A 26,199-nucleotide genomic window follows, 5' to 3' on the forward strand; every position below is an offset into this window, starting at 1 on the left:
CCTATTTTGTTTAGTTTATTAGGAGAAATTTGATCTAGGAATCAAGCATTTAGCAGGTCACGACACCAATTACGTTTGAGACGTCTGAAGGGGTTACCCGGGATCGAAGGGACTGCTAGATTTTTTATAAGAGGGTTAGGATGATTCAGTAACCTACTGTGAAACCGCTTATAGTAGAGTTTTCCTTCATCTTTGACGGAGTTCATCCTGAGATCTTGCTGAATGAAAAGGTTGGAGACATAAGGAGGAGCATTAAGTAGTTTCCTTAGCGCTAAGTTTTGGAAGGTTTGTATTTTGTTGATGTTTGAAATTTTTGCAATACCCAAGAGTTGTATGCCATATGTCCAGATGGGCTTAATTAGAGATTTGTAAATTAAAAGTTTAATTTTAATGTGTGTATATTTGTTGTTATTGCAAAAAGTTTTTAACAGGCGCAGCCGTAGGTTTAAATTTTGTCTTTTAGAACTAAGGTAGGGAGCCCAGGTAAGTCTGCGATCAAGTGTGAGTCCTAGATATTTGACTGTAGAAGAAGTAGGAATTTGAGTGCCACAAATAGATACTTCAGGGCAAGGAGACAGACGAAGTGTGAATGTTGTGTGGATAGACTTAGACTGGTTAATTTTGAACCGCCACTTGGCATACCAGACTTCCATAAGGGTTAGGTGATTCTGAAGATTGTGTGAGGCCATTTCCGGATTAGAATTTATAGATACTATTGCCTTATCGTCTGCATAATCAGCAACTAAAGTGTTTAGTGTAGTAGGGATGTATAATATATGGAATTTAAAAATTCGATATTTGTTATTTCCTTTCTTTAATGCTGATATTAGTGGTAATAACAATAACCCACAGTACCCTCCTTCTATTTGGAATGTAAGATTTTAAACAATGTCTTAATTCTCATCGAACTAATAATTTTAGCGAAGGGTGGAATAGTTCGTTCAATAAATTAGTAAGAACAAAAAATCCGAGTTTTTGGACAGTTTTGCGGGCGGGCAATACAATTGGACGAATGTGGCAATAGACTTAATAAAAGACAAAAATCCTATACTGCAGGTAATAGTAAACTATTTAATTTATGTAACCAGAATCAAAGAAAGGAAAAAACAAATATTGAGTTTTTAAATTCCATATACAGGGTGTTTCTGAAGTGTGTGAGGTAAATAGTATACGCATACTCACTGTGATGCCACAATGAAGAGTTTTTTGGAATTTTTTTTCTAACTTCAAAATCTGGGTTTTTAAAAGTTATTTTTAGAATATTATCTCGAATGTAAAAATAAACACTAGTCGTATTTTTTGCAAAATTCTCATACGAATCGAGATATCGCTTCATTTTTGCGCTTGTCGCGCTCGAATCGCCAACTAAAAAAAAAGTCGTGCGACACATCGGTTTGTATGAGAATACTGCAAGATAACCAGTGGTGATAATTATTTGTTGTCATTGATAATACACGATTAATTAACACATTGTTTTACATTATCGACTAATAAAAAATATGAAATAATAACAAAATTAGGGTTAACAGAGTTTTAAACGATCAAATTTACTAGCATGCATTTGTGTCATACCTTTATTAGATAACTTTTAACTTTATAAAGTTATAATAGTTAGAGATAAAAGGAACTACCTATTTGTATGTTTATACTGAAATTCCAGTTTTTGGATATCATAGTACCTAACATGATTATTTTGACCCCATAAGATAAACATTTTATTTACGTTCTGCCCATAACCTAGCTGCAAGATTTTCATTTCCATCAGCCAAACCTAGTCACAATTAATAAACAAATAAATAGTTTGTTTCGTATAACATATCGGTTACGACAACTTAAAATAGTTACACGGGTATGTTCTGTGATAAAGTAAAATACCTAGAGTTTTTAATAAAATAAATCACCAATAGGTGATATTAGTTAAATACTTAAACTAATTAATTAAATTAACTAATACTTACCCAACATAAAAACCATGTCTGCATATTCAATGTTTGTGTACGCCATTGCGCAAAAATCAAAATTTAAATTAAAAACTTTAAATCTTAAAAATAAATATTCATATTTTAAATGTCGTTCAATGACAAGTATTGGATCTTCGGTTAGTATTTTAATTCGTTAACACATAATTTATAAATATGGTTCAAAAACAAAAAGTTGAGCATATTATATCATTTTATAAATTTTTATTCCAGAAAAAAAGTAGCACAAGTTGCTATTATTAACATTGTGTAAGTATATTATTTTTGATTTATAAAATGGATGGGAGGCTAACAACGGTGATTCGGAGATAATAGTTATATTTGAAAAAATAAGCATTAGATACATCGATGATGTTTAAGGCCAAAAAAAGGGAAACTAAACAATTTAGAACAATATATAAATAAAGCGAAGAAACACAAGATATAGGAATAATTATAAAAACAAAAATAATACACCGGACAGGAGACACATTAAACAAGAAGGGGAGGATACGAAATGGCGAATTGGTGTAATATTTTTCAAATTTTTGGCCACTGGGACCCTCTGCAACGTTCTGAGAGTCCTGTACCGCGGGCGGACGAGTGACACGTTTGCTCGGACGCATGCACTACCTTGTCCAGACCTTGATGGGCACGGCGATGTTGTGCGCGTTGACGGTCGACGGTCGACGGTGACGACTCTGCAGACAGCGTACGGCGGCAGAGACCATTCATAGGCAGGGAGCGGATGAAGCGAGATTCGGTGCTGCGGAAACGGCGCCGACCATGGTTGAGCGATCCGGCCCATGTGGGAGGGATTACCACGGGACGAGAAGGCTTGAGCCAGCGGGACACAACGCGGTCCTCGATTTTCGGTAATTTTCGCCCTGGCGTTGTCCCTTCAACCGCGTCTTCGTCCAATCATCGCCGCCGTGGAGTCGCGCGCCACCGGACCCTGGAACGGCGAGGTTTCCGCGAGTCCAGCGCCGCTGACGTCCGTGTTCCTATCACATATCTCTGCCACACACATAGAAATCTGGTGTTGAATTTACAATAAAAAGTGTCATTAATGAACACATTTGAGTGTAGATTTCCAGCTGGAGTAAGCTTGGTGTTGAAATACTATTAGCAAAAAGTTAAACATAATTTAGTTGACCCAACACTAATTCAGTGTAGAACCAATCATTTACTTGGATCAATTTGACTTATTACTTAATTTCAGATAAGAATCCAATGGTGTTAAAACAACAGCAAACATTAGTTATTATAAATAAAGATAACTTTTAAATACGCCCAAATTTGATGTTGGCTTGGAACTAGTTGTTGTTTGTATCACATTATAAATATTTCATTTTAATTTATGAATAATTGTTTATTTATTCAACCATAACTGTTATATTTGTTTTATTTAAAGTTAATTTGACACCACTAGATGTGCTTTTAGTGCTATTTTTGGTGTAGAAATCTTTGTTAGTATAACTACTTTTGTAGTGAAATTGAGTTTACCGTAGTTGTTAAAATGACATCAACTGGTCTTAACCTGTTGACACCTTGTTGTTAAAAATATAAATACTCAAATCATAAATTTTATATTTAAATATTTTTTATTCAAATATAATATACATAATAGAGACAATATACAATTTGTAGGTACAATAGGTAATGTAATATAAAAATAATTTTTATTAGGAACACTGTATACTAAATACATTAATGGCTAATTTGAAATTCTACAACACACATCTTAGAGTGACAAAAAGTTTTCCATTGCCTAAAATTCTAGAAACTGTAGGTGTTGTATCTGGTAATTCTGTCACATAATATCCAAGCTCATTACAATTATTGTTAAAAAAGTCCATACTCCATGATCAAATGCTGATATGGACAATTATACTCTATTCGCCGTAAGTTGACCCACTTGCGCGCATGCATACTGAGCCGCCGAAACGTTCAGACCCCCCACGTTGTAGAACGGTGGTCTATGATTGGTCAGTTGTGTTCGGTAACCGACGGTGCTCGTCGTAGTATGCAGCTGCCGCCGTGCATACAGAATGTTTTACAAAATAATTGTTACTAATTAATCTATTGCGCTCGTTCGCGGAGATAGTGTCGATAGTCGATACGTCGTTAAGATAATCAAATCACTACGTATACACCAGGTGCGGTGGCGATGACCAACACTAGCGCTCCGAAGACGCGGTGGCCTGCGCAGCCACGACCGGTTTTCGTCCAGCGAGTGGATCAACTTACGGCGAATAGAGTTTAGTTAATTTTACCAATGGTATTTAGGTCTGTGTGATGGGCATTCGAGATGTGTAGTAGAATTCGCACAAAGGTAACCTTTTACCATTAACAGAACATGAGTAATAATGGTTCTATAGGTTTTTGTATTATTATTGGTAGAGGCTTCCTTAGCTGTTTCATCGGCTTTTTCGTTTTTAGGTATGTTTTTTTGAGCGGGTATCAAAAAAAGGTTACATTGTAATGAAATATAATTTTATTTGTTCCTCATTTTTGAATAATAATTTAATTTGAATTTTGAATTTTGAATTTTTTTTTATTTTTAATCTAGAAATTATACAATCTATACATAAAAAAAAGTACAATAAGCATAAATTATGGTTTTTTTAAAATTATAATTAATGGCTTAATTTGAATTTATTTAATAAATAATGCATATTTTGTTATTTTTAGGGCATTTAAATCCGAGTCCTAGTTATTGTATAATCATAGGAAAATTAAATTTATTTACTTGAAGAGTTTATTTTTATTTTTACAGTCATAAAATCAAACTCAATCAATCGATCGCATGATTACAGTTAGAAAAACAAATCAAAAGAAACCCGTTTTCCTCAAATTGATCATCCAATTGAAATCAACATACATACATCATTTAAATATCAATGATTTCTAATAATTCAATACCTTCAATTTTGTTATTTTACGAAACGAATTTATAATTCTCCAATTGTTAGCAACCTAATTTTTAGAACTCGGCAAATTAATAATGCGAACTACAATGGTTATATATTACGATACATTACTAGAAACATTTTTTGTTCTTAATTCTTATCGCGATAAATGCATACAAATTATAACAGTAAACTTTTTCACTTTTCTTTTTAACCTTGGGTCCAACGCCTGCCCAAGGTGGTAGAACACAACAATTCGAGCAATTTTTTATTTGTTAGAATTTCCTTTTCCGAGTCCAGTCCATGTGAATAGCATGGCAAACTAATTACAAAAATATTTTTTTGACTGAGTTAACTTGGTCGAGTTTGGCGACTTCCATAAAGTATAACAATAATTCAATAATTGTATATATAGTATAACACGTAGTTTTGCTTTGGCGTAGTTATTACGGTATATAGACTACTTAACCGTTCACGCTAAATTTATATAACCATTTATTTGTCGTTTTTTGAAATTTTTTGCATTTGTATTTAACTTCGAGTCCTACCCAAGGTGGTAGAACACAACAATTTGAGCGAGTTTTTATTTGTTAGAATTATCTTTTCCTCGTCATTACCAATAACCAATTGTTAAGAGGTACGTATTTATTGTTATTTTATTGTATATTTATTATTTAATGTATTAACACTATTAACTGATTATTTTAAAGGACCATCCAACTCAAAAAATCAATAATTATTTTTTTACTCTAATAAATAGAATAGAGTCTAACTAAGATAATGATACAACTAAAATTCGTTTGTGACTATTCGTTCGCTAGTTACTGTGACTTATGACATTGCGCGTGACGTCACGGATTCGTACGCCGAGGCGGCGGCCATATATAATACACGGTAATATTTATCCATTTTTGGTTTAACATAAAATAACTGCTTATGAACTTATTTTTTTTCGAATGAACTAATCAAATGTATTCAAGAGTACCTCATAATCTTTCCATTCGTATAATTATATCACATTTTGGTTTAATAGTGTAGACAAAAATAACACTTAAATAAATTATATCATGAATTTACCATACTGCTGCTGCAGTAAACGTGTGTAATATTGTTTTGACGATCGTGACATCGTGTACGGATTTCTGATACCTAAACTGTCTATATAGTTTTAACTCGTAGCTAATATTAGAGATGGGTGAGGCTTTCTTATTATTATCTAACTATTTTAACATAAAATCTTATCGCGGCACGTAGCAGCGACGGCGACATAAATGAATATCTAGACATCTAGTAGGGCAGTGGCTATAATTATTATTAATTATTGTCTGATAATTTTTTTATCTATCGTGGCATAATATTTTGTTATTATAATATACAAATATACCTCTCATTTCGTATACTGTACTCACGTTGTCGACATAGTGGTGTGTCCTGTGATTGTTTATTGTACATTTGTACCTATTATATTGTTACTTGCAGCCACAAAAATGTTGTGTTCGGTATTTGGTTGCAATTGCAATAGTTCAAAAAATAATGGTCCGGGAAAAATTCATTTTTTTAGATTTCCTCGTAGAGAAACCTCGCCAGATCGATTTTTAAAGTGGACTAATTTTTGTAAGAGAAAACAATTTGTTCCTGGTAAGTCATCAATGATTTGTTCTAAACATTTTTCTAACGAAGATTTTAATGAATCCGACTTATTACGTGAAAAACTTATGCCCGACAATAAAGTAGTTGTAAGATTAAAACCCAGAGTTTTCCCTACCATTTTTAGTACTCAAAAAAATATTTCTATCGCTTCAACTACTAGTAATTCAAATAGAGAGGAAAGAATATCGAGAAAGAGGGAAAAAGAGATGGTCGTAGAATTATTAAAAACTAGCACACCAAAAAAAAAAAAAAATGTACATGATGAAGTTTTTGATGACGAAAATGTTGATGACGATTTCATAAATATAAATTCTAGTTTGATTTCTGTATGTTCAAGACAAAGTTATGATGACACTGTTAATGATAAGGGCATCCAATGTGAAATAGGTAATGAAATTTACCGTTGTCAAGATAGTGCAGGTGATTATGATAAGTCGTTCAACTATTTGTCGGATGAAAATAGCTCCTCTGAAGATGATACAGATGTAAAATTTAAAAATAATGAAAGTATGATAGATATAAGTACAATTAATGCATGTTTTATAGTATTTTGGGAAAGTCTTTTAATTTTATTCAAATCTTGTAATATATGTTCTGGTAAAATAATAAAACTTAAACACTTCGTCCAAGGTGCATTTTTATCGGTCAATACGATTTGTGAAGAAGGTCATTTATACCAATGGAGCTCACAAAATAAAAATGGAACACGTCCCGAGGGAAATATTTTAATAGGTGCATCTTTGACGCTATCTGGTATTTTATTTGCGCAAATGACAGTTTTTTGTGAAACATTAAAACTTACATTTTTTTCTCGTACTTCATATGATAAAATAATTCGAAATTATACAGAACCTGTGATAAACGCAATATGGAGTGAACATAAAAAATTAAATTTGCACGAGTTAAAGAGTTCAGATAAAATTTGGGTAGCAGGTGATGGACAATTTGATTCTCCAGGGTTTTGTGCGAAATATTGTATTTATACATTAATGGACTTGAATAGTAGTAAAATTATTGATTTCAAGCTTGTCCAAAAAGGAATGGTAAAAGGAGATTTAGAACGTAAAGCTTGCGAAATGTTACTCGAAGAAATGGTAGAACAAGGCTGTAAAATTGATTTATTCCTAACTGATAGGCACAAAGGAATTCGATATGATATTCGCACTAAATTTCCGGAAATTCAACACGAGTTTGATATCTGGCATTTATCAAAGAGTTTGATGAAAAGAATGAAAATATTGGATAAAAAATACCATGATGCTTATCTGTGGAAAACAAGCATAAATAATCATTTATGGTGGTCATCTAAAACATGTAAAGAGGATGGTTCATTACTTACACAAAAATTTACATCAGTTCTTCAACACATAAGTAATATACATGAGTGGGAAGAAGATGGAATTATAAAAAAATGTGAACATGATACATTGAGCGAAGAGTATACAAATAATACATTATGGATACGTCCAGATAGCGAGTCCTACAATGCTCTAAAAAAAATTTTATTGGCAAAAGATTTTCTAAAAGATCTCCAACATGCCAAACATTTTGTACACACAGGACGTTTAGAATCATATCATAACGTCAGATTAAAATACATGCCTAAAAGGATTCATTTAAAGTACAGTGGTATGCATATGCGTTCAATTATAGCTATTTTAGATCAAAATAGTAACGTAGGCAAAACTATGATTGGGGACAAAATGGTGTACTCTAAACCCTTGGGGCGTTATACAATTAAAAATCGTTATTCATCTAAAACCAATGATTGGCGTGCGGAAATAATGCAAAATATAAAAGAAAAAGCTAAGGAAAACATAATTTTCCAAAGTCAAGAACAATTAATACCTGTACCAAAGAATATTATTTCTACTCCAAAACCAGATATAAATGAGTTGCGATCAAAAAAATATTCCAGATTTTTCAACGATAATAGTCAAAAATGATTTTAAATGTTTTAAAAAAAAATATTACTAAAAATGTTTTTTAGTTTTAATATTATTTTAATACCCATACAAAATAGATTTATGTAATACTGGCATCTAAATGTATTTTAAAATTGTATCTAATAATATTTAAAGGATCATATGTTTATAATATTATACATGTCTATGTATAAATTATTATGCATATTTATGAACATGAATATAATATGATCATTGATCATGCATAAATAATGTTATATTATGACGTGTTCTATACTCTTACACATAGAAATTAATTTACTTTGTGATGTATTTTATTTTTAAATTTAGGTATATAGGTAATAAGTAAAGTTCTTACAATCATTTGTTTTATTGTTATGTTTTATACACAATTAAAATTTAGAATACATTCTTTATTTAAAATGATAACAAATAAATTGTGTTTATCTAATTGGGTAATTTACTTCCATTTTTGAATCCAACATAAACTCCATTCACTTCTGGGTATTTCTCTCTAATAGTTTTTACAACACAGGCTGGAATAACAACTCGTACACCTGATAAGGGTAAGTCTTATAAATAAATAGTTTATATTATGCAATATTGCAATGGTATTATAATATAGTTATAGTTATTACTTATTAGTTATTAGGTATCAACTACCTACTTATAAACAGTTTAATATATATAAATATATAATAAATGTATGATAATATTACCTTTTCCAAATGAAGACCACGAATTAATCCAATGCGTATATTGTGTGTAACAAATGAACCTCCATGAACTATTTGATAAAATTGACATAGTGAGTAATTTCTTTTTAGATTTGTTTTTTGTTTTTAGAATAATTTGATGACGGGTAATGTATAGTATGTCTTCGTCTAAAATTATTTTTTTAAACAAATCACTCTCTGTTATACACTTATGTCCCGATCGTAAAGATGTAACTTTTTCAAATTCGACACAACAAACACACTCAATATCGTTACTAAAAATGCAACATTTTTCGCACGTACACCAATTATTTATGTTGGCCACTTTTGATCGTCCATTAACATCGATTTCCAAAAATGAATTATTTACATTTTGTGGTTGGATGTCTGTTCCCAGATCATCCACTGTTGGTTCGAAATTATAAGGTTGAAGGGCCATTAAAAAATATTATATAATTTACATATTATATTAGAATATTATATCGTGTAACTAGAAAGGACCGCATTCACATTTCACACTGACACTGTACTTACTAGTTGTTAGTAGTAACTAGCTAAACACTAATACGAAATAAAAGATAACATTATTATTAATTATTATCTGTGATCATAACCATAAAGATATTTATAACTTTAATACGACAATAAGACTATATTGTTATGAAAAATAAACATCGATAAAATCTTATATAATTATAAATAAAATCATAGCAGTACTCATATGAGTAATTAGTGACAATTTGACACTATAATATGACAGTGGTGTATACTGTATTATAATATAATTGCTATTATTTCATTAATATTAAACCAAAATTCAATATAATTATACGAATAGAAAGATTATGAGGTACTCTTAAATACATTTGGTTAGGTTATTCGAAAAAATATAAGTTTATTAGCAGTTACTTTACGTTAAACCAAAAACGGATAAACATTGCTGTGTATTGTATATGGCCGCCGCCGCGACGAACGAATCCGTGACGTCACGCGCAATGCACGCGCAATCGCTTAACTAGCGAACGGACAGTCACAAACGAATTTTAGTGGTATCATTTTTTTAGTCAAAGTTTGTACTTTAATTTAAGCCTGAGAACATTTTTTGAGTGGGATGGTCCTTTAAAATGATTACGGCGCGCTGCGGCGGCAATGCGGCATAATATACGTGTACGCATTCTATATTTACTCGACCCGTCACAGACGAAGGTTGAGAACATAATAAACGTCGCTTCCCGAATGAGCACATTCGTCGGCCGGCCGCCGACGACGATTAGTGGGCGCGGCTTAAACGTCGCGTGCTTGCGCATCGCGAAAACACCTAACAGCGCGTTCTCTCGGTCGTTGTATGCGTTTCGCTTTCGGTGTAGCGTCCTCTTAAGAGGACGTGATACCTGCATGTGTTGTTTCTGTTTTACAAGTGCGTAACATGGCAAATTTTACTCTCAGCAGAACACGTTTAGCTCCGTTAGTTTAAAAATTATAGCGAATTGACCTCTTATAAAATCTAAAGGTAAGATTATTATCTAGGAAAAATACTCATAACTCGGGTTAAAATTAAAATATAATAAAAAACCTATGAGGTCGCCTAGATAATAATCTTACCTTTAGATTTTGTAAGAGGTCAATTCACTTTAATTTTTAAATTAACGGAGCTACACGTGTTCTGCTTAGTGTATAATTTGCTATGTTATGCACTTGTAAGATGGAGACAGCACATGCGGGTATCACGTCCTCTTAAGGATAGTTCAGACTATGCCAGTAATTTAGTCAAGTAGCGAGTAATTTAGCTACTAAACGCGTATGAACAGACTGATTTAGTTGAGTAGTTTAGTAAATTTATTTAGTAATTTAGTAATTAGTAGATCCATTTACTTCTATTTTTTCTGGTCGAGTAGCTTCCTCCACTTTTCTGACTAATTAATAATAGGTGGTCTGAACGCATGTTTTAGTTTAGTGTATTAGTTATCCTTTCAGTGTCAAGATGACGTTTCGTTGGGGTGAAGACACAACATTTAAATTTGTTTCGGAATATATAAAACACGAGTCTTTATGGAACATAAAATGCCTACTGTATAAAAATAAACAGGCCAAGCTATCTGCTTGTAATGAATTACAAAAAACTTTGAATATACCTGAATTCGGTGAAAAAGAGATAAAGTTAAAAATTAAAAACATAAGGTCGGTATAAGTTTATTAAACGATAAATAGGTAACTATTAACTTTTAACACTTATTTTAAAATACATAAATAGGTCTACTTATTCACAAGAGCTAAAAAAAAATAAAGGATTCGAAAAGATCCGGTGCGGGAACCGACACTATTTACGTACTATCTATTAAACGTCAATACCCAAACAGCTCCCGTCTATTGTTTATTATTCGAAAACGGCTCCCGTCAAAAAAGGTTTTACGAACAGGTCAATTCCCAAACGGTTCCCATCGAAAAAAGTGGTAGAACACGATTTTATAATTTTTTTTTTTTTTTATATTTTGTCAAATAATATTTGAGGGATATTGGGCAATGTAAATTGTGAAGTATTTATACAAAATAATCTGCATAATATATATGTTTTTATTGCAAATTATTAATATTACAATTTTTTTTCTTATTAAGTATAAATAGTTATATGCTACGTCTATCCTTTGGTTAAACTCTAATGACACTTTGTGAGTGCACTATATATCCCAATAACGAAATCGATAAATAGTTATATTAAAACTTTTTTACATTTAATTCACAGAATATGATTTTTATAATTTAACCTTAAAAAACAACACATTTTTAACCACACCTCTTTAGAGACAATCCTAAGTCTGTATGAAGAGGGAAGGAATTTGTGTTGTAAAAAACAGGATTACTACCCGGATTTTAGTAAAACTTTTTTTCGATGGGAGCCGTTTGGGTATTGACCTGTTCGTAAAACCTTTTTCGACAGGAGCCGTTTGGGAATTGACCTTTTTGAAAACGGGAGCCGAATGGGCAATGCCCCTATTAAATGGTTTAACATATTGGATGATACACTACGTAATATTAATTCTGAGTTGACGGAAAGTCACAGCAATTTGGTATGTATACTGTACTTATTTTAGTTTTAATGTAAGAATTAAAGTATACATTTTATATTTTAATTCCTATTTATAACATTTTATACTTTACAACTATATAAATAGCACTACTATTATTTTTTTTTTTGTTATCATGGATTTTTGTGAACAATAATTAATCAAATACAAATAACTTATTAAATATGATGGAGAATGTTTATTCAGATAATTCATACATATTTAAAATTATACTATACAGTTTTAAATTATTTTAAAGTTTATAACTTAAGTTGACATTAAAAGAAAAAAAATCGTCCGAGTCACGTGTACATTTGTACATTTTAGTGCACCATCCTTGTCTGGCAAGGAATCGATCATTCTGCAACGAAGTAATCTGCATATCTTTCACGAAGGTCTTTAGATCTTCTGGTTGTATGATTGGCTAAACTATTTGTCAATGATTAAAAACTATTCAGCTCTGACTCGTCCCTCCAATTACCTCGGACAATTGCTCCAGTATCAAAATTTTCTGAATCGACTGTATGTTCAAATTGTCTATATTGTAATTTAGTTTCTTTGAGCCAGTTATGAAGAGCACAACATGCTTTTACAATAAGAATGACCTTTTCCGGGCTGTATGGAAACGGTTTTTCAAATACATGTCGATTTTAGTGTTAATGATGTGTTTGATAAGTTATCTAGTCTGCGTGGCGTTAGGTCTATTGGGCCTGATGCCCTGATGGTCTCTCTGGTGACTTTTTATTTCATCTACGCTCTGGTTATTATTCAGGTGTTCTCTTGATGAAGGAATTTATCCATCTATTTTAAAATTTAGCTCTGTTACACCCATTTTCAAGTCAGGGGATCCATCTTCTGTCCTGAACTATAGACCTATCTCCATTCAGTCTCACATCTCTAAAATTTTGGAATCTCTTGTACTAAATGATATTCGTCGGTCGATCAACCCTATTCTTATTGATGAACAACATGGGTTTCGCCCAGGTCGGTCGACTGTTACCTGTAATTTAGTTTCAAATAATTTCATTTATAACTCTTTTCAACAACGTTCGCATGTGGATGTCATTTACACGGACTTCCACAAAGCTTTTGATTCCGTTAATCATGATGTTCTAATTCAGATCCTTAAAGCTTCTGGATTCGGCGAGCCCCTATTGTCGTGGTATAAATCCTTTTTAGTTGAAATGTGTATGAATAACGTTAACTTTAAATAATGCCACTTACATTTATAAAAAGCCAAAAAGGCAAAAATATGCTTATAAATAAAGGTTTTTTATTTAGTATTCATGATGTGTATGAAACTAAAGTAGTATGGCGTTGTACCGAGTATAAAAAGTTGTCATGTAAAAGCCGATGTCACACAACAACGAAAGACGAAACGGGTATGTACTTAAATTTGTATACTAAATTAATAGAATTTAATTAATTATATTTATTTATAATAATAATAATAATATTTATAAAATAAAACATTAATTATTTTGATGTAGACTTTATTTCAAATTGTACATTCCACATTTCATACAATGTTTTGTTTTTTTTTCGTAGGATCGAATTTAAAAGAAACTGATCATTCGCATGCTCCAAACTTAGCCAAAATTGAGGCCAAAGAACTGGTGAATACTATAAAGGATACTGCTATAACAGAAACAACTTCTACAAGAAATATAATTTCAAATGTGTTGGGTCAAACTTCTGTTCCGGTAATTGGACAATTACCTATTATAAAATCATTGTCAAGGACTATTCAACGGACTCGAGTAATAAAAAAAAATGCTCCAGTTAATCCAAGTAATACCAAAGACTTAATTATTCCTGAAATATATAAATTGACTAACAAAAACGAAACATTTTTGGCATACGATAGTGGTAGTAGTGAAAGCAGAATTTTAAATTTTACTACTCAGTACAATTTAAATATGCTTCAAAAAACAGATGACTGGTTTGGTGACGGAACTTTTAAATCTGTTCACTCGATATTTTCACAATTATATACAATTCATTGTTACACACGTAGCTTAGTTATTCCATTAGTGTATATATTAATGACTAGTCGTACAAAGGAAGTATACGCTGAAGTTTTAAGGCAATTGCTTGTATTAAAACCAGATCTGAACCCAAAATCTATTAAAATAGATTTTGAGCAATCCTTTGTTCGGCGTTCAAACAAATTTTTCCTAATGCTCATATAAGTGGATGTTTTTTTCATTTTGGCCAGCGTGTATGGCGTAAAGTACAATCTACTGGGTTACAAAAGAAATATGCAGAAGACTCAACGTTTGCTCTCCATGTTAAACAATTATGTGCTTTAGCATTTGTGCCAGTCCTTGATGTAGTAAAATCTTTTAATACTATCCTAGAATCCCAATATTTTATTGATAATGAACAATTGTTTGAACCTATAGTAGATTACTTTGAGGAAACATGGATAGGTCGAACAGTTCGTAATAGAAGAAAAAAACCATTATTTCCAATAGAAATGTGGAACTGTTATGACAATGTAATTAATGACCAACCTCGAACAAACAATGCTGTTGAAGGTTGGCACCATGCTTTCAATGCATCATTGGGAAGTCATCATACGACTATTTGGAAATTTATATCTTTTTTGAAGCAGGAACAGGGGCTCCAAGAAGCAAAACTAGAAAAAATTAATCTGGGGGAAAATAACCCTACAAAAAAAAAAAAATATAAAAACATAGACCAACGTCTTAAAAATACAGTAGAAAACTATGAAACTTCAAATATCATTACGTATTTGAAGGGTATCGCTCATAATTTTAATTTATAAACATTTGTATTCTATATTATTACTTTTATTATGACTATTTATATTTTATATTTTTTTTATAATGACGTTTTTAAAAATTATGAAAATAAAATAACAACTAATTAAAATAAAACTATATATTTATATTTTATATTTTTTTGTTACCGGACATTTTTTAGCAGGATATTTTTGGTACAAGTTCTTTTTGAACCGGACCAAATGTCGCGGATCATTTGTCGCCGGATACTATTTACCGGATCAAATGACGGGTCACCGTCAGAGATAGGGAGACTGAGTCCTCCTGCATCTCCCCACTTTAACCCCTGCTAATGGTGATGTACTGCAGACTTCGAATTAATTTATTCAAGTCTGGATAAAGGAAATAAGGTAATAGGCATGTTCCTTGATTTAAAAAGAGCATTTGATTCGTCGGTCATCTATAATATTTTTATAACGAAATTAAAGTCCGTAAAATTGCTCTATCACTATCCTCATCTTACCTTTCAAATAAACACTCAACACAGGTAGTTTGAATTAATGAGTGCTTTAGTTTTTCGATTTCTGTTAACTGTGGTGTTCCCACCTACCGTCTTAGGACCCATACCTACTATTCCTTATATACATTAATGGACTTATTAATTTGAAAATTAATGGATAGGTAATTTATTTTGCAGATGATATATTAGTGTTACCTTGAACATGATAATATTGACAATCAATATAGCTTAGCTAATAAATGTATCAACAACATTAAAGCCTGGTTACTGGTTAGATAAAAATTTTCTTGAACTTAGTATTAACAAATCTAAATCTATGTTTTTTAGTATAAATAATACTAATGTAGATACCTTAGAAAGATGTCATAGCTCATAGCTAAAATTGTTTATGTAAAATAGAATTTGTGATTGGCATTTACTTGAGAATGTTTCCAAAATAAAATATTTAGGCAATATCTTTGATTATAATCTTAATTGGAAAGAGCACATAACATACAATATTTGTAATTTTATCAGAAAATTATTTTATAAATTTAAAATATTAAAAAAAAACTTAATCTTCATAACAATAGGATAATTTACATTGCACTAGCTCAATCTATAATTAGCTATGGAATATGTATTTGGGGATATGCTTTTAAATCAAACTTTTACCCACCAAACATAACTTTAAATAACTTGATAAGAATAATTTTAAATAGACCTAGACTTAACTCAGTTTATTATCTTTATTCCAAACTGTCAGTTATAGTTTGAATTCCATTTTCATAAAGGAATATTCTACTTAAATGTACTCTGTTAAATTTGATAACGTAAAATTAAATCAAAAATATAATACTAGAAGTAAGGAAAAATCTAATACTAAATAAGTTTTTTGTTCTACTACTTTTGGCAAATATTGATTAATGTTTTTTAATTTTTAAATCATATAGATATAATAGTTCTAAGAAACATGTCAACACCTTAGATTTATATAATTACCTTGTGTTACATATTATATGTAAATACTTTTTTTTATTAATTTTGAATATCTATATTATATAAATGAACTGTCGGTATATAATACAATCTTAGTTAAAAAATTTAATGTATTTTTTATGAACTCTCTCATTTCAGCATAAGCTATTAAGCTTTGCTTTTGAAATGAGAAAATAACCATTATTTAATTGTATTGTATATGTAGTCTGTAACTTGAAAAATTATGTTATTAATTATAGTAATTATTATTATTATGATTATCAAATAATTTATAACATTCTATGTTTAATAATAATATGTAAAATTAGTACCTACTTATTTAAACATTTAATTTAATATAAAATCAAAGTTATTTTGGAAAATACAATGAATGGGTTTCACAATTTAACGAGTGTAAACAATTTAAAAAGAAAAGCAATTTAGTTTTAGTAAGTATTCTGAAGTAGGAATTGTATATGGTATAACTAATCAAATTGAAATTTTGCATTTAATTTCTATTTGTTGTAGAAATCATAGAATTTTTTATGGTAATCAAATGTAAACAATTTGTGGATAATGAAAGTGCTTAAATCAGTTACCTATATTTCTTAAAAATAGCTAAAATTATTATTATACTTTTTCTAAATGTCAATAACTAATAAGAAAATATACGTCAATACTATATTTTCTGTGAAACCAAGTTAAATAAAATATTATTAAGATAAAAAACAGATAACAAACTCATGACAACATCCAACCTTTTATTTTGTCATCTTATAATTAATAATAACATAATAATATAATACAATCTAACAATTATTTATAATTTACATAAACTTACTTACTTGAATTTACTTTGATATTTAAGAGAAAAAAATTCTTTGAAAGGAAATATTAGGTATTCGACTAAACGAACAAACCCAGTTTGGCACATCTAAGCGTTCCACACATGATGCACATACCCACGCATGGCCATTGGCCGCATGGCAAAATTATATACTCGGCTGCAGTGCCATTTACCGTTACTACCATACACACCATGCATACAGAACTTTCTCCTGGCGGATCAGCAACATCAACCCTTTCTTCTAAAGGTAAATCCCAAGGCCTTCGTGCTGGTGGGTCTCCAACATTAAGTTCATCTTCTAAAGGTAATTCGTCAGGTGGTATTTGTTCAAAATTTTCAATCTGTCCTTCATCGGCCATATCGTCATTGTTGCGCAGAGCCCAAATCCGTTGTCTCTGTTCGTACCCTTCAGTGACATAAGAACATCTTTGCAAAAATTGCCAAATGGAAATCAATCCTAAATTTAGTTGTTGAGTCTCATTTTTGATTCGCATTGAATTGGCTAGAAATTTGACTCTTAAATGCCTAGTTGGATTTAAATTATTGTTAAGCTGATTGACAATAATGTGGTAGTTTTTATTTAAATTAGTTAAATTATATGAAATAAATAAAATTAACCATTATAATTTATATTTTTAAATTCAAAAGAGTATTTTGATGTGTTATGAAATAACAATAAAATCATTATACCTATATTAACTTACCTAAAAATATCCATAAACTTGGATGGTTGTTTCCAAATTTGGCTTTCAGAGAATTGTGGAAACTCTCAACGTTGTTATTGGTTCTCCTAGGTAATCCATAAACCGATATGATGTGCGATCCAACATTTCTTAACCAGTACTTATACCATAAAATACATTGTACTGTACATAATTGTAAATAATAATATTGTTTTGATACATTGTAGTTTAAATTTTTATATTCTCGTTAGTATTTATTTTTAAATATTATATTTTGTGTTTTTTGTTTCTGGTGCATAAAATACCTACATTTGGTAATACTGAAATAGTTGTTCCAAATGAATTCCATGGTTTCGAGCGAATGCTGTTATAAATGAAAAATCATTTTCAATGCTAAGAGCGGACAATATAGGAAAGCACATTAATAGTTTTAACGCTTTTAGAGCACTTTCATTAATATTGATATAGTTTAAATAACCCAGTTTATTCATTTTACTCCATACAGCCTTTAAAATTGAAACAAATATAGATTAGGTGATAGGTACCAAACGAAAATAATTCTTATAAACACTTAATTTAAATTATTTTTCAAAGTGTACACGGGCAATCACATCTGGGCAACCCTTGCCAGTTCGTCACTGCCTATATGTTATAAATGTTTATGAAAAATTTAAAAGTAGGTAACATAATATAACTCTTACTTGGTTGTGATGGAACCAGCACCCAAAAGACCGGGCTCCAGGAAAAACTGATAATAGTACATCCCTCAAAGCATTTTCATAATGTGTTATAATTATACTTGGTCTTAATGTAGGTAGTAAATTATTTTTTACAAATTGAAAGACACATTCATACGATCTTCTCGTTTTACCCTCCATCAGAACGTAAATGATAGGTATGGACTATAAAAATGTTTTAAATTGAGTACAAGCAAATATGATGTTTGTTTTACCATCAGTGTCTTTTACACAACATCTGAAAAAATTTGCCTCACAACAACTAAATCTTTCAAGTTGCCCGTCATCAAAGAGTGTGGCAAGTTCACTTAAATTATTCGGTAATCTGGGCAATGATTTTCTTCTGGCCAAACGCATAACAGACTCTGTAGTTGACCAGGGGTATAAAGATGCAGCTACCAAATGCCTATATATTATACTTATTATTACACAATGTTCAATTTATTATATTATAATATGTAATATGAATGGTTTTTAATAATGTATTTTCCGTTGATCCTCTTTGTTTTAATACATTTCTAAAACGGTTGATGATTGTTTGCATCCCCCACATGATTTGTACGAACATCGCCCTCTTTGCAGATGATACTACAATTTTCATCGAATCACGTAACATAGAAGCAGTAGCCACAAATCTACAAGTACATCTTAATACAATATCTTATTGGTGTAATAAATGGCGTATCCAAATAAATGCGTCAAAAAGTATAGGTGTTATTTTCAGTCTTCGTCCTTACCACCCCCCTGCACAACTAATTTTTAACAATGTAAATATACCTTGGAACTCGTCAGTGAAGTACCTTGGCTTGATATTGGATAAACGGCTAACTTGGCAGCCTCATATCTCATCCAAACTTCAACAGGCATATCAGCGCCTTTCTATGTTATACCCTATCCTCAATAAAAAATCTTCAATACAGAAAAAATGCTCTCTTCTTATATACAAGCAAATCTTACGTCCAATACTCACTTACGCATGTCCGGTCTGGGGGAAATGCGCGACCACTCACATCAGAAAAATTCAAATTTTTCAAAATAAAGTGCTACGTATTATTGCAAACGCACCTTGGTTTATAAGGAACGTAAACCTACATAAAGATCTTCAGGTCCAGGAAATCGTAGACCACATAAAAACGTCTTCAAAAAACTTCCATACCTCTCTGCTCAACTCCTCTGGCTCACTTCACTATAACCTCCACGTACATCCGCCTCAACGTAGATTAAAACGTGGACGTCCGCATGACCTTCTGGTTTAACAACTATACACAATATACATTAGCTAATATATAAGCTTAACTTGTATATATTATTCTATATTATTTTATATTATGTTATATTATACCTTTATTATTAATTATTATTGTATCAGTCACTGTTACTTAATTATAGTCAGCTACGACTCAGCGTAACTACTACCAATGTTATTATTATATTATTATATTCAATATTGTACATACAGTATATATTAGTTAGTAATTTTATCTTACTAATTATTCTATTTTTATTATTCTAATTAATTATCATGTTAAAACTGTTAAAAATTGTACCATTGTAATCATCAATAGATGTAAATAGCCAAGGCTAGGAACATCTTATTTAAAATAAAAATAAAAATAATAATAATAAAAAAATAATGTATTTTCCGTTGATCCTCTTTGTTTTAATACATTTCTAAAACGGTTGATGAGGACGGCATTGTTTGCATCCCCCACATGATTTGTACGTGGCTGAATTATAACAATGCTGTTATCTCTCAGTCTTTTAATTGATCCCTTACATAAATGTGATGAAGCTTTATTACATTTAAAGTATCTAAAAAAAAAAGTCTTGATATGTTGGAATTGTGTTTATCTAATTTTCTTATTATTTTTTTTTTTTTGTTTACAATTATAATTAGAGAATTTCTTTGAAGTTTGAATATAAGCAACTTATGGTTTACTCTATCCAAAGCTTTACTAAAATCCATATAAACTGTATCAATTCGACATCTGTTTTCTATGGAAGAGATTAAATCAATGTGATAAATGAGTACCTTTGAATGTTTTAGGAATACATATTACATTGCCATATTAAGGTTTAATTTGAACATTTTATAAACCATTTAATGGTTTATAAAAAAATGTAAAAGTTTTTTGATATCTGGCAGTTTCTTCCTTATCAAGATAAAAATCAATATTTATGAGAACATAACATTGATAAAAAAATCAATTGGGGATTTGGGTATCGACTACGGACTTGGGATGGAGGAGGTGTCGTTGAGCGTCAAACCAGAAGCTCTATGACTAAAAATAACTGTTTGAATCATTTTTAGAGATTAGGATTAATTTAACCATCTTATAATTTTGATAAACTGTTACTTTAAAGTTTAATTTGTTTTTTCAGTACCAATTTAATATATTTTTATGAAAAATCATATTATTTTTCCAAAAAATAATATTTATGCACAATATAAAAGATTATTTTGATGAAATTTCAAAGCATAAAAACATCATATTTTTAAGATTTTAAGCACATATAAATCCTGTCTCTAATTATTATAAATAAGAAAAAATTGATAATTTTTATTATTAAAATTGTGATAATTTAAAATATTATTATATACCTATATTGTAATTCTATTAACAGCATTTTTACACAATTAACTAGAGTATAAACATGGGCATTGGGCCATATATTAATAATTGTATTGTTTTATGAGAGATGAGGCAAAGAAGCAGGTGAATTGAGGCAACAATAATATATCAAAATGTATACTACTAGAACTTAAGAAAAAGCCAAAGGTGTCTACAGCAATAAAATATTATAACACTTTCATCAAAATTAAAAACTATTATTAACTACATAACTGTTCTTATTCAAATAATGATAATATTCAGTCTTCCCATCTAAATTATATTTTATACAGAATATAATTTGTATTACATTTTGATGAAACAAAACAAAACTGATCCAAAGAAAAATTCGAGGAAAAATTGTAATGTATGATTATCATGTGATTACTTAATTTTAATTATAACTATTTAAATTAGTATAAATTTACAGAATAATAATATTTGTTATTAATTTAACTATTTTAACTATTTATAATTTGTATGTCTAGTTAGAGAAACAATGAAAAATGTATCAAAATAATTGTAAATATTATAAAATTACTGTTCAATAACATATATCTTCAAAAAGCTACCTATCATATTTTAACAGTCCAAATTTGTTGTGGTGACAAAAGTCCCCCTCCATATAACATTGACTAATAAAGGATATACCTAACACGTAGTACTAAGTACTTATATACCTACTTTTAAATTTGCAGAATTGAGACCGTCCTTTATTTGCTTAAACGTGTGATTTAATTTTAAACATTAGTGTACACTAAAAAATGAATGTACGTATGTGCTACTTGTCTCTTTTTCTCATTATTTTTTACGATCATAATAGGTATTTATTTATTATATTGTTACATTTGAATTAAACTAAATGATTATTTTTGATAAACTATTCTGAAGCTCATCTGGGTAATTGCAATTATATAATAATTTATTAACTTATAGAAAATCTTAATTTTTTATTTATTTATAGAAGAAATTTTTTTGATTGTTTTAATTATTTAAATACAGACTACCTAATACTAATTATTATCAATAAATATTTACGAGATTCCATTTTTACAGCCGTTACTTCTGTACATAAATCCTTCATGTTCCATTGTCAAATAAAAAAAAATAAGTATCGCAACACCAAAACCAAATATTTATAAAATATATTTAAAAAAAAATATATAATTTATTATAATTATTGAGAATAATATGATAACTACGAAAAAAAATTGAGACGGACTTCTTCAAGGTATATCGTCAAGTATTCAAATGTGCTGAATGAATAGTTTTGTAATAGTAGCGACAGCTCCTTTCAATTACATCACTGGACACTGACTACCAGGGTTGCCACCTTTTTGTTTTTAAAATAAAGTACATCATGACTTATGGAAATTTTTTTGCACACAAAATAAATTGTGAAAATACTGAACAAAACCATTAATGAGTAAAGTACAGAACAAAAAAAAAAACAATTATTTAAACAATAAAAAAATGTGAATTTATTAATATCATACAAACATCATAGAATTTAAACATAGTATTAAGAACTAAGCTTTTTAACAAACTTATAACAATATTTTATTATTACATTATTTCTATAATATTTATTATAATATTATATATATACATATTTACTCCCAAAAACTGTTCAATTTCTTCATGAGAAGTATTTATGTATTTTCCGGTTTTTTGGACTGAATACAATTGATTGGCCATATTTTCAACTATATTTTAGTCAACAAATAATTTAAAGTGTTCATATGGTGAATAAATATAATGTGCTTTAGGTAATTTACCAGTACATTTATGATTTGAGCTACTCCAAAGAACCTAGATAATTTTATAAATTTAATACTTAGTTTGTTAAAGTATAATTCAAACAATGTATAATACCTTTTCCCATTTTGGGTGTCTCATTGCATCTTCATAAAATTATTCTACATCATTGTTTTCATCCAGTTGTATCTTTGAAACATCTTGAGTTCTAATCTGCTGTATTTCATCAATCTCCTCGTATAATTTTATTATTATCCTATAATGTAAAATATATCAATACACAATTTCTACTCTCTTAATTGTATATAAGTTAAAAAGTTGTGCGAAACAATTACTTCGACAGTATCAGGAAATTCTAGTAGCAACTCATCCAAATTTTCATAAGAAATATCTTCACCTTCATCAAGCTCCTCGATATCCGATACATTACCATTTAATAATTCAGAAATAACATCGTCAGATATTATACGAGCCATTTTTCTGATAAAATATTGTTGATGAAGTTAATTATTTCAAAAAAAATTTACATAATTCTCATAGTTATCATTGGGACTTAGTATCCATATTCAAAATACTTATACATATTTCTATCTACCCAGTGAGAACAATAAGAATCATATTGTTTACTTCGTTATATCTTATCAATAAAAGCCGTAAGTTATAAAATGTTGCGTTGTAACGATACAAAAACATGTATTAATAAATACTAAATTAACTATATTATTATTTACTATATTAACTCAATATTTTTAATTTAAAAATTAAATCAATATTACTTACCTAAACATCAGTTCGAAATGTGAGTTTTGGTGTTTATCGGTTACTATGATGTAGATAAGACAACTAAACATGAGTTTTTCTCACAAAATATGATAATAACCAGGGCTCGTAAGTTCATGCACTAAAAAATGTATAAATAAGCATGCATTCATGCCCTCAAAATTAGCAAAATATGCATTAAAATATGCACTAAAAAGTTTGAAAATTTGCATTTATAAGCCCTAACATTTTTAAATTATGCACTAAAAATATGCATTATGTAAAACAACCATGGGAAAATATTAAAATAATAAGAATATATCCATTAATTAAAAAGTGTTTTATTAATTTTAATTTGTATACATTTATTAACCAAAATTAGTAAAATAAAAAAAAAATGAATACTTGTGAAGTTCATAATATGGATAGCTAGGATACTATAGGTAGTCACAGGATAATAAAAATACTCTCATTTTGTAAACGGAAAAGTAAATAAATAACAAGAAACTTTTCAGATATTTGTCTAAAAAATTTTTTTATGAAATAATATGCGCTATCAACTCTAAAAAATCGACTATATGCCAAATATGCCCTAACACTCAAAACATGCAAAAACATGCACTATTAAACTTTATATTATTATTACTACTGTTATGAAACGGATTTGTATCTCAGTTAGCATGTTTTTCGGTGTAGCAGAAAAAACATGCGGATGCATGAACTTACGAGCCCTGATAATAACAATGAAAACCAGTGGGACCGTTTACAAGAACACAAAGTTTTGGGTAAAATGATAAGTATTAATGTTATCAATGAGCATCGAGGTTTATTTCAGATACAATTATAAAACATGAATCTTAAAGTTATCATCGGGCCTGAAAGGGTTTTAATTAATATTAGTTTTCACATATAGTCGATATTACATAATATAGAAATAGAACTCAACCATACTCAATTAAATTTAAAATTATTTAAAATGTACTTACTTTAATTATACTTAATTTATACTTTAAATTAAACTTTAAACAAAAGTATGCATAAATTGGCAAAACTTATTTGTCGTGATCATCTCATAGAAATGTGTCCAAGCTGCTGTGAAGTAATGTTATAAAACGAGAAAATACGGAAAAAAACTTATATTAAATATAATATAAAATAATGCACACCTACAATTAATAAAAAAAATGTTTAAAAAATATATAATTTTGTGAAATTTTAAAATTTTAAAATGCACTTAATGTAAAAATACAATCATACATATAATTGTAAATAAATAAATACAGTTGTTAACGAGCGGGATTATAATTACGTAACCATCATCGGAACCTAGATACGGTTATTGTCGTAAAAACAATACGACGATAACATCGACACTTCATCGTATCATAATTCCGATATGATAAACAAAATACGACCGGCACTATACAAAATCCATTACCATACTTTTTTTATCATTGTCAATTATTATTATTCCATACTCTAATTTGTTTTTTGTTGTTGTTCACCTAATTTTTATATTTTATATTGTTTATTTTTATATATATAATATGCCTTTCGATCACGCTTTTATAGTTTTTATGGTAAAATTATGAAAACAGGTATGCATGCTATTTTAAATTTTTGAAATTTGTTGGTAGGTACTATTCCTGTGGTGATATTATTATTTTAGAAAGTAGAAAGTGTCCCAAATATAGGACATTGTGATTCAACGTTGAATTAAAAAAAGATAAAATTATATTTCTAAAACAATCTTTTTATTCCTTCAATAAATGACAAATATTAATTAGATATAACAAAATAAAAAAAATGGCTGTTATAAAATTATAAATGAAAAAATCATAAAAAATAAACACAAATACAAAATAATTATCACATATTTGTATGAAAATCTAAAACAATAAAATTAATGAAACAATTTTCATAGTTGATAAAAACAAAATAAAAAAATTAGCTTATTTATAATTATAAAATTATAAATGAAAAAATCATATAAAATATAATATATAACAATTTTCATAGTTGATAAAAATAAAATTAAAATTCTTCAAAACAAAATAAAAAAAATAGCTTATTTATAATTATAAAATTATAAATGAAAAAATCATATAAAAGTATGATATATTATAATGATTATCATATTTTTGAATGAAATTCTATAAAACAATTGCGACCTCTCATAAAACATAAATGAACATTACGTTTAGAACATAAGACACTACTTTTTTGTTTGCAAAATAAATATTTACACCTAGATGTGTTAGGTTTCTCGTCAAAAACTGGAAAATGATCAATTTTATCCCAACGCATTTCTTCAACAGGTACTGACTCAGGTCTATATAAACGTTTTGGTTGAAGC

General features: G+C 29.3%; 1 protein-coding gene and 1 pseudogene across 1 annotated transcript; both read right to left on the reverse strand.

Annotated features, from left to right (window-relative positions):
* Positions 1 to 8,834: 8,834 nt before the first annotated feature.
* LOC111042173 (P2X purinoceptor 7-like) lies at positions 8,835 to 9,663 on the reverse strand. The gene is made up of 2 exons (XM_022326694.1): positions 9,165 to 9,663; positions 8,835 to 9,002 (listed from the first exon to the last, which is right to left on the reverse strand). Exons 1-2 carry the CDS (start codon positions 9,598 to 9,600, stop codon positions 8,893 to 8,895), a joined length of 546 nt encoding a protein of 181 aa, XP_022182386.1. The 5' UTR covers positions 9,601 to 9,663; the 3' UTR covers positions 8,835 to 8,892.
* A 7,690-nt stretch (positions 9,664 to 17,353) lies between these two features.
* On the reverse strand, positions 17,354 to 19,162 carry LOC111042175 (annotated as a pseudogene).
* Positions 19,163 to 26,199: the final 7,037 nt, after the last annotated feature.

The sequence above is a fragment of the Myzus persicae genome, unplaced genomic scaffold (genome assembly GCF_001856785.1).
Source record: "Myzus persicae strain clone G006 unplaced genomic scaffold, MPER_G0061.0, whole genome shotgun sequence".
Taxonomy (NCBI): domain Eukaryota; kingdom Metazoa; phylum Arthropoda; class Insecta; order Hemiptera; family Aphididae; genus Myzus; species Myzus persicae.